Source organism: Pieris napi, chromosome 17 (genome assembly GCF_905475465.1).
Source record: "Pieris napi chromosome 17, ilPieNapi1.2, whole genome shotgun sequence".
Classification (NCBI taxonomy): Eukaryota; Metazoa; Arthropoda; class Insecta; order Lepidoptera; family Pieridae; genus Pieris; species Pieris napi.
Window position 1 is genome coordinate 2,586,535 of NC_062250.1, and position 9,716 is coordinate 2,596,250.

The 9,716-nt window shown below is 32.8% G+C and overlaps 1 protein-coding gene across 1 annotated transcript; it reads right to left on the reverse strand.

Moving 5' to 3' along the window:
- Positions 1 to 830: 830 nt before the first annotated feature.
- On the reverse strand, positions 831 to 4,289 carry LOC125057855 (programmed cell death protein 6-like). Its single transcript, XM_047661775.1, has 5 exons — positions 4,113 to 4,289; positions 3,053 to 3,115; positions 2,617 to 2,723; positions 1,572 to 1,840; positions 831 to 961 (listed from the first exon to the last, which is right to left on the reverse strand). The coding sequence occupies exons 2-5, from the start codon at positions 3,106 to 3,108 to the stop codon at positions 860 to 862; spliced, it is 534 nt and encodes a 177-aa protein (XP_047517731.1). The 5' UTR covers positions 3,109 to 3,115; positions 4,113 to 4,289; the 3' UTR covers positions 831 to 859.
- Positions 4,290 to 9,716: the final 5,427 nt, after the last annotated feature.

Here is a 9,716-nt window from a genome sequence, read left to right on the forward strand (position 1 = left end):
GTTAATACGATTGCTCTCGGTCGCCCGACTCAGAATGGTCGTTGCAAATTCGAAGCAGGCCAGAATTGCGCGTCAAGCCACCCGGAAAATTGTATCGCACAGGTTCACTGCTAATCTATGCATATTATGCTGTACTCTCTGAATGTCAAAATACTTAGGTGTCAGTTGTTTTAATCAAAAAAGGCGCCATAAAAACTAAGTAATTGCGTTATGTCAATAGACAAAAGAAATATGACATATTGAAGAAATATATTATTTATGAAGCAATTTTAAATAATTATCCAGTTATTTACGTTAACTGTATTTTAAATTAAAATAGTACTTTACGGCATATAAATTATCTTAGACTAGTGACCCGCCCAGGCTTCGCACGGATGCAATGCTGATACTAAATTCAAAGTGCTATAGAGTATAGGGAGAACCGCGGCCTCCGACGCGCTGCGTCCCGCAATTTTTAAATTTGTAATATCTTCAAAAATATTAAATACTGTAAAGGGCCATATAGATCTTATATTAAATCAGCAATGTATTTCAGGTATTTTATTGGATAAGGATTAATGCTATTATTTGCAATTCATTTATTTCTGAAATTATTTATCGTACAAAGTAATGAGAGAAAAATTATTATGAGATATCCATAAGAGATAGACATATATATACCATCGCGGAGTTTTCTGTAGACGTTTTCAATGTGTACAATACTTAGTACATTATTTTGATAAACCTCGTAGGGTTCGCAATGTAACCGGAAAAAATGTAATTATTTACGATTTACCTTCCATTTATTTCTCCACCCATATCTAATGGATGTTATTATTGACAGACAATTATAGAATTAAAAATTTATTTATAAAATATTTCATAATTTGAGGCTCATTACCATTCGTAGGAATTGTTCATAGTGTATTGTTATTACTCCATCTTGGTTTGGATCATGTTGACGGAACGCAGATGTTAATGTCTGAAAATAAAGAAAATAATTAAGCACAACGCAGTTTTATCTTTTTAAACTATTTATGACATCAATAACGTAATGCTTTGAAGAATTTATGGAGCATATTATTTATTATGATTAGGTATAGTTAGTATGAATCATTGGGATTATGGTTTACTACTATGAACTGAAATGAAAAATAAAATTTTGCGCAAACTAAGTCTATAAGTACTTATTTTATTGCAGTTAGTATTATATATTTTAATATGTTATATCCCTTACAAGAAGAAACATTTTCGGTTTTCCAAAAAATCGTACATCTTGAACCCAAATAGAAATTATAACACGTTATTTACATCACAATGACAAAAACAGGAGTAAAATAAAAGAAAATTTAGGATGCAAATGGGCGGTCTTATGTGATATAAGCTGTCTCTTCCAGAAATACTGTGATGAAAAGTCAGGCTTCTAGTTTCATCCATAACGAAGTTATAGGGGTCGAAAATGGTCTGAACTGCTTCATGAAAAGGTTGGTATGGCTGTGCCGCTTTTTTGATGGACTCGGCAAGCTGACTGCCGTCCCCCCCAGATACCGGGTGACTGACTCAATACGGTAAGAAATAAAACGTATACTCACGTAAAGCGTGACACAGCACTGAATGAAATCATCGAAGAGAATAGTCCCTTGGCCATATCTATCAAACTTCCGTACCATCATATCGGCTGTATCATCAGGAAGGCGATAACCGAAGGCATTTAAGGCATTCTTTAATTCTTTGCTGTCTATATTTCCCGAACTATCTGTATCAAATGATCTGAAGCAGTTCTGCCAGTCGCTCACGTATTTCCAAAGAGTTCCAAAGTCATTGAAAGATATTACACCCCTATTTTCCTTGTCAAACATACCTGGAAACTCTGTCCACGTTAAGTACTGTAATAAGGTATTGACTATTGAGTAACTGATAACGAAATTATTCACTTATAAACATTACTAATGTAAACAATCAAATAAAACACTATTTATAAAATTATGTAAATCAATGATCAACAAAAACCATAGCCGCTAAACCTTTTAGCCTGTGATCATTTGTTTTTGAAGTGAAACTTCTTTAGGCGCATGAGGGTACAATTTTTACGGATGAAACGGAATAATAACAATATTAGCGTCACGAAGATGTGCAGCGTTTTTGACGAAGGAAAGGGAGAGAGCGATTGAGACCGATTGAGAGAGAAGGGCAAATTACGTTATAGACTTTCTTTTTGTAAATAAAAATTTCGTAAAGAGAATTTATGAACTATTAGTATTTTTTATTTTATGCAAAATAATTTATTAAAATCTCAAATGACGAATTGTAAATTAAAATGCCACATGTTTTTAGTATCGAAGACTTAGAATTTAAGAAATTAAATTTATAATTTGTATTAATTTTCGACACTTAATATTTTAATGACAATAAAATTCATAAAATTCATAAAACATATCTTCCTTTTGTTCATGTTTGTGCCACCGTGTTTAGAATCGCTAATTTCCTCGCGATGTTTTCCTCACGCGTAGGAGCAAGTGTTAAAAATCTAAAAGCAAAGATAACCAAAATAACAGACACGGTACTGTAATGCTCCTTCTATACAAAGGCTGAAGTTGCAATTGTTTGAATATATCGTTTGATAACAATAGAACAAACCTATCATAAGTCGGACCGTTTCTGGATTAAACGGATTCCATGTTCCATTTGAAAGCGCTTGTTGCAATTCATCAGCTGATATGTAGCCGCTTCTGTCTTTGTCAACACTGTAAGACAATTTTACGCTTACTTAAAGGTTTAATTAGGTAAAATGTTAATATGAATTCATAGCCTTCGCCCGTTGTTGCGTTATACAATTTTAAGCAAGTGATTTAACAAATTAGTCGCATAAACAATCTATACAATATTTCATTACAATTCCTCTAGTAGTTTTTGAGTTAATTACGTTAAACGATTTAAGCAAAGTTTGTGTTCTACTGGTAAAGTATGCTAATAGACTCACAGTAATTATTTTATTAAAGTATAGAACGGAAATAAAAATGATGTGATAAGTGTCTTATTACTTAATATAAAACAAGATTTTTAGAGAACAAACCTTACGAAGATGCTCCAAAGGTAATCCCTACTAGGCATGGGAGACTGGAACTGCATTTTGAATCTAAAAAGTACATTTTGTAGGATTTATATTAAAATATATAAAGTACAATGACACATTAAACAACGGTGCTACAGTTCTTGGTATTGGCCTCAGATATCTGTTTATTAATAAACGTTATGTACCTTTTTTTATGTTACAAGAGGCTAACGGGCACGAGACTCATTTGATGTTAAGTGATGATGATGCGCTGCCGGCCTTTTAAGAATTGGTACGCTCTTTTCTTGAAGGACCCTAAGTCGAGTTGGTTCGGAAATACTTCAGTGGGCAGCTGGTTCCACATAGTGGTGGTGCGCGGTAGAAATTGCCTTAAGAATCGCTCACTTGTGGAACGATGGACGTCAAGGTGATACGGATGGTATTTTTATTCTGCCTTGACTTCCGTAGATGTATCTAATGTACATATTTCGTTGTGGTTCTTAGTCTTGCTGGTATAATAACAAAGTATGGTTTTAACATAATTGTTAAGACGCTAGTCCCAACACTACATCACTGGCTGTAACTGCAGGGAGCTCTTATGTTGTGGGTGACTAGACTATAGCTTTCATATTTTCCGCGGTACGTTAATTACGCGGTACGGTAGGTATGTTTAAAACAAAAGAAATACAAGTAAAGTATATGTTTTCCTTCACCGTGCAAACAAATGTCAAATTATGCACACAGAAAGAAATGTCCATTTGTGCACTCTCGTCATTCGTTTTCAGGGCTCAGAGCCACCAAACATAGCACGTGATACTCTATCCTCACGACTAGGAGCTTTAAATTATATGTTATTAATAATTATATTCGAATATTACTATAAAACACAAAAGTAACAGACAATATTTTTAAAATTAGAATTCTACGTTTCTTAATAGTAATATTTCAACACTTACTTTATTATGAGTTAAATAAACAATAAAACGTAAAGTAAACTTATTGATAAAAAATAGTTTTGCGCATATTTTTACATCCCGTATATCAATCATACTTATTTCTAGTTCTTAATTCTGAATCTTACCTAACAAATGTTTGACGCAGAGTTATTTTACGTTGATGTTACTTCGACATATGTTGTTGATGTTATAAACGTCACGAAAAGAATTACAATATAAGACTGGTTCACTTATCAAAACTGACAATGATATCACATTACCGCCACATTCTCATATCTTAACTGATTAAATCTTATCAGAATTCATGTCAGGTAAATATTCAAACAATCGAGCTATTGAGCGTGCAATTTTATTCTGCATACATTCTTAATGGAATGATTTCCAGTTGATTGAAAAATAATTTAATGAAATTGCTGCAACCGGTATGCTATCAATTCATTTTTATCATTTATTTTTTGTACATCCTATTTATGCTATTTAAAATTTCATTGAATTCCGAGAAGGCTTTCGAATAATATGAAATATTATACATAACGGCGACTCACACACACTTATCATGAATTCATTGATGATATAAATGTGATAGCAGTGTGATGTGATTAATACTACAAATATAGTCATGCTATTATCAACAATAACAATTCAGTGGAATCCGTTTCTTCGATAATTTGCAATCTTTATAGACAGCTATGCCGTCTTCTGTACATTTTTATAGATTTCAGAAATGGCGGTATCTTTACGATTTTCGCCTTTGGATTAAATGTTAAAAGCGAGAAGAAAATCCATTGGCACAGCCGTGTTTCGAACACACGACCACACCACAAGTCACTATGCCACCACTGCTATAAAAATTCGACCAGTTATCCCAATGGTTCAATGGTTTTGAATTCGTAAATCCGTTCGTTCGGCTTTTACATTTATTTCATTCTATGGGGGAAAATGTTATTGTTAGTTAGATATAAAAAGCTAGGTAGAAACAGGCGGATCGCCTACTCGCCTATAAACAAAAACATGAATGAAACAGACTGCCCTGCCCTATTACTATGAAACTCCTTACATTTTAATAATTCTTTAATACAGAAGAAAAAAGTTGAATCTGAACGGTAAATAGCTCAAAAGTTCATCAAAATCTTAGATATTAAACTAATGCTAAGACTTCTGACTTATATAAGTTGCTGACGCTTCTGCACCGACTTAAGAAATCTTTTAGCAGGAACTTATCATCTTTTGACGTGGGCAATAGTTGGTAACATTTCTTCGCAATGTGTGATTTTTTTGTAAAAATTTTTTTTTATAGAATAGGGGGCAAACGGGCAGGAGGCTCACCTGATGTTATGTGATACCACCGATAGACTCAATGGCAGAGGTCACGCGAGTGCGTTGCCGGCCTTTAAAGAATCGGTACACTCTTTTCTTGAAGGACCCTAAGTCGGTTTGGTTCGGAAATATTTCAGTATTATTTTCCATAGGAGTTATTGACTGTAATGAAAAATCCAATGTTGCATGCGCCTTAATACCCTAAATATCAAAATACTTCACTTAACGTAGTCTAGTATTTGGAGAAATAAATTAGCTTAACGACCGCTACATTGAATTACAGGTAATTGTTATTTATGGTAAGTGCAAACATGCTATTTGGAACACTTTGTATTATGGATATTTATTATATACTAGTTAATATGCGCTACTTCATTTTGTTTTCATCATACCTCTAACATCTAACCTCATCTAACCTCCCCACCACCCAGGAACCGATTTAGCCTGATTTCTTACTTAATGGTAGTTTTTGCCGCGCACCACCATTATGTGAAACCAGTTGCCCACTGAAGTATTTCCGAACCAATTCGACTGAGGGAACTTTAATAAAAGAACGTACCATGTCTTAAAAAGCCGGCAACGCACTTGCGTCTATGGGCGGCGGTATCGCTTAACATCAGTTGAGCCATTCTGCCCGATATCCCCGTTATACTTACAAAAAACACTTTAAGGAAGAATCAGTCGTGTGTTGCACACAAATTTATTCCGCTAGTACTTTACTATCTATTAAGACTTCGTTACAAACATCGATACAAGTTATCGCTTATCGCTTTCGAGCGACCTCTTCCAGGCAACCTGTTTTAGCATCCAACCCTGCGCCTAAATAACTTTATACAAACGCTTGGCGTAAATAAAGCGTTAAAATTACTTTTTACACGATACTTTTCAGTCATTAATGAGGCATGTACAGCTTGCCAGCTAGTGGACTTCAAAATGTGCGGTTCAATTTATATGTATTAAATGTCAGGAGTATCTGTATATAAGAGAGGGTGAGATGTAAGAACCTAACAACCCTACGGATCCCTAAGCCCTACAGATGTACCCAAACACATAAATAGTGAAAATATTGTATATATTTGCGCGGTACGCGGTAAGGCGGAGCCCTACGGGTCAAAGGTTCAAGGTAGTGGAATTATCGCAAAGCAAACGGGCTTTCTCACCATGATAAAGGGCTTGAAGGAGTCTTCGCCACTTTGAGAGGAAGCGAGTGAATGAGACAGAGCAATATTCAAATCTGATTAATTGTATTTAAAACAATATCTTAAATACCACTTACATCTATTCACACATACATAATATTATTCTTGTGAGCTGTGAGCCGTGTCAACAGTTGGTCAACCTTCAAATAATACATGTTTAAATTACTCTTGTGAGCTGTCGGAGTATCGCATATTCAGCTATTAAAGTATCTTAAAGATAGTAGCAGTTAACTCGCAAGCCACAGAAATGACACTAGCAAAATTGGATTTCGAATCTACAGAGGCATTATTACACATCTTGGTATGACTTTGAGGTTTTAAAAACTAACACAGGCACAGTGAACGATCATACACACCCATTCACACACTCACTCATTCACTTAATTTGTAACACACATTTTTTTTTATTACTTTTTTTTAACTAATTGTTTTATAAATTCGATATATAAATTATGTCACAACCCTTATGTCATAAAGTTTTTATTATTGTTATAGAACAGCTAGCTGAGCTGTGTCAGCAGTTAGTCAATGTTCGAATGAAATCTGAACCAGGCATATAATTAAACGTATCGGCCCTGACCAGCTTTTCGTCATTACTGGTTTGATTTTGATTTAAATGGAATTACAAAGAAAAACACATAGCGTTGTTATTATTATTAGTGGTGAAATAAATAAAACAAATAACAGGTACAAATTTATTAGATAAAATTAAGTCAGTCATTTTAATACATAAGACAAAAAGTAATACTAAAAATTTCCATAGTAAATGCAATTAATGGCAATTGTTAATTTATCACAATGCACTAGTTTAGCTACACTGGCAGGTAACTAAAAAAAACCTTATAAAAATCAAATATTTTTATTCTAAATTCAAAAAGTTCTGACAGTTCGATAAATCTATCAAAAAAAAAAAGTCCGATGCGTAATAAATATCTACATTATAATTGACTTTCCAATTCCTCATAATCATTATTCATTTAATTTACAACATTTTTTTTTTGAAACTTTCAAAGATTAGACTATTTCAGATACACAAATATACAGGTGTATTGTTTGGGTAACCATACTGAAATATTTTACTTGTGTACAAAAAAAATATATTTCTAATACAAGCTGCGATATGAGAGCATTTATATTCCAATCAGCTATAATAAAAAAAATTAAGGCAATAGCCAAAAAAAATATATAAAACAATACATAATCATACAAATTCCAATAGATCATAGATGATTTTGCAAGTATATTTTACAATGATATATAATCAAAATATTTCGGCATGGAGACCCCAAAATTGAAACATTATTTTCGAAAGTGCGAATAAGTTGTTGTATGTACATTGTACAGGGTGCGTCAATCACAGTTAACAAATAACTATTATAGGCTTCTGACTAGGAACAAATCAATGTTAATACAAAATCTAATATAATTCAATAATAAAAATTACTTTATTGATTCAATTTTTTTTATTCAATAATATAATTTAATTTGGCCTAGTGAAACCCAACGTAAAATAATACTTTCCAATTGAAAACAGCTACCTAACAATATATTTAGGAAGCTCTTAATTGCTTATCTAAATATTTACACATATTTACATATTAATCTAATGAGGCACAAACATTATAGAGCACCATAGAATATTTAGAATCATATTGTTAATCTGTGATGGGTATACAAACTCTAATAGCGAGCGTGTACCTTGCTTTGATTAAATTTGATAGTGTTTGAAATTTTTATAAAAACATAAAAAAACCATAGACCTAGAGATGTGACATCGACAATTGACAATGTCAAAAACTATGACGCAAAACCTTTGAAAAAGGCGCTTTAGCAATTATACGCTAGTTTAATGTACATTTTAAAGGAAGCGAATGAGTTGGTATAAAACCTCAAAGAATATGAAAGGTGTTCGAGATTTTCTCTATAGTAGTTAATTGTCACATCTGTATGTCTGTGGCTGTCACATTCAATATTAGTAGGATCGGGGGGCCTATCGTTACGTCAGCGCATCTGACATGACTTCCATATGTACTGTCTAGTAGTGGACAATACTGGGAACTTATTCAAGATGCCTTAACAGTAGTGTATGTAGAAAGTCTGTCATTTTCATACAAAATTAGTCAAAATCTTGACGTAATAACGAAAGTCATGTGACTTAGTTCGGGCAACACTCTTTTGACTCTTGTCTATTGTTCAATTTATATTATATAATCTGTACCAATAGCAGGAATACATTAAAACCTGGCCTCAAACATGAATAAATTGTCTTTTAGGTATGCATTAAGTGCACGATAGGTCCCCCGAATATAACTTAACTACGTGCGAAATTCCGTGAAAATGTTTTGATTATTTTAATTGAAATTATTTCTAGATTCTTTTATCTAACATTTTTGCTTACTTTAAAACTGTCCGAATATTCAAAAGTCAATAAGAGTAAATGTGTTGACTGTTCAGTATTTAGACATTTATATCCTTATATATAATAGCTATCACAGTAGCCTTTCTGTAGTTTTAATACTATTTTTATCCTTCTATTTCCATATTTATTTTGATAGTGTTCAACGTTTGGGAAACGGATTGTTATTAACTATCTAAAATGGTTCGTAACGATCAATACAATTCAGTAAACCCCTGTATAACGCCCTATAAGGCGTTTTCGTATAACGCGATTTCCGTCCCCCACATAACGTGGTACTTTCCTCATATAACGCGAAGATTTCTGTATTCATAATGATTTGTCAAGTCCGTAATTAGTTTTTCGTATCTTTGCTTCTTTTTCGATTGCGTTGTTAAAAAATTTAACTAAAAAAACTTCGAGTTTCTAGTTTTGAATGGTTAAAAAAAGGTTTTACGAGAATACTACAACAACGCAATTTCCTATAACGCAGTCCGGGTCTAACGCGTTATAAGGGATTACTGTATAATGAATGTTTAAATCCAACCCTAACACAATGCAATACGGTCTTAATTCACTTGACATAATGTTACGATTACGTACGTTTGTTAAACTACTTTTATAAAAAAAAATACAAAAAAAAACAATTTAAGTTATACCTTTTTATGCTGTCATATGATTTATAAAATTCTTGATTCTCAGATTTGTTTCACATAACTTGCTTTTTATTATTTTATTTTTAATTTAATTTGTATCCCACTATTATTTTTATGATAATGGTCACTGTTGTCAAGCTTAGAAATTAATTGAAATATTTA

Excerpts from the sequence above, each read along its gene's own strand:
- LOC125057855 (XM_047661775.1), bottom strand. The coding sequence starts at position 3,108 with ATGCAGTTCCAGTCTCCCATGCCTAGTAGGGATTACCTTTGGAGCATC. Across the intron at positions 1,841-2,616 it reads AACGGTCCGACTTATGATAG|GTATGTTTGACAAGGAAAAT; the intron begins GTTTGTTCTATT and ends CAGAGTTTCCAG. Across the intron at positions 962-1,571 it reads AGTGCTGTGTCACGCTTTAC|ACATTAACATCTGCGTTCCG; the intron begins GTGAGTATACGT and ends CTTTATTTTCAG.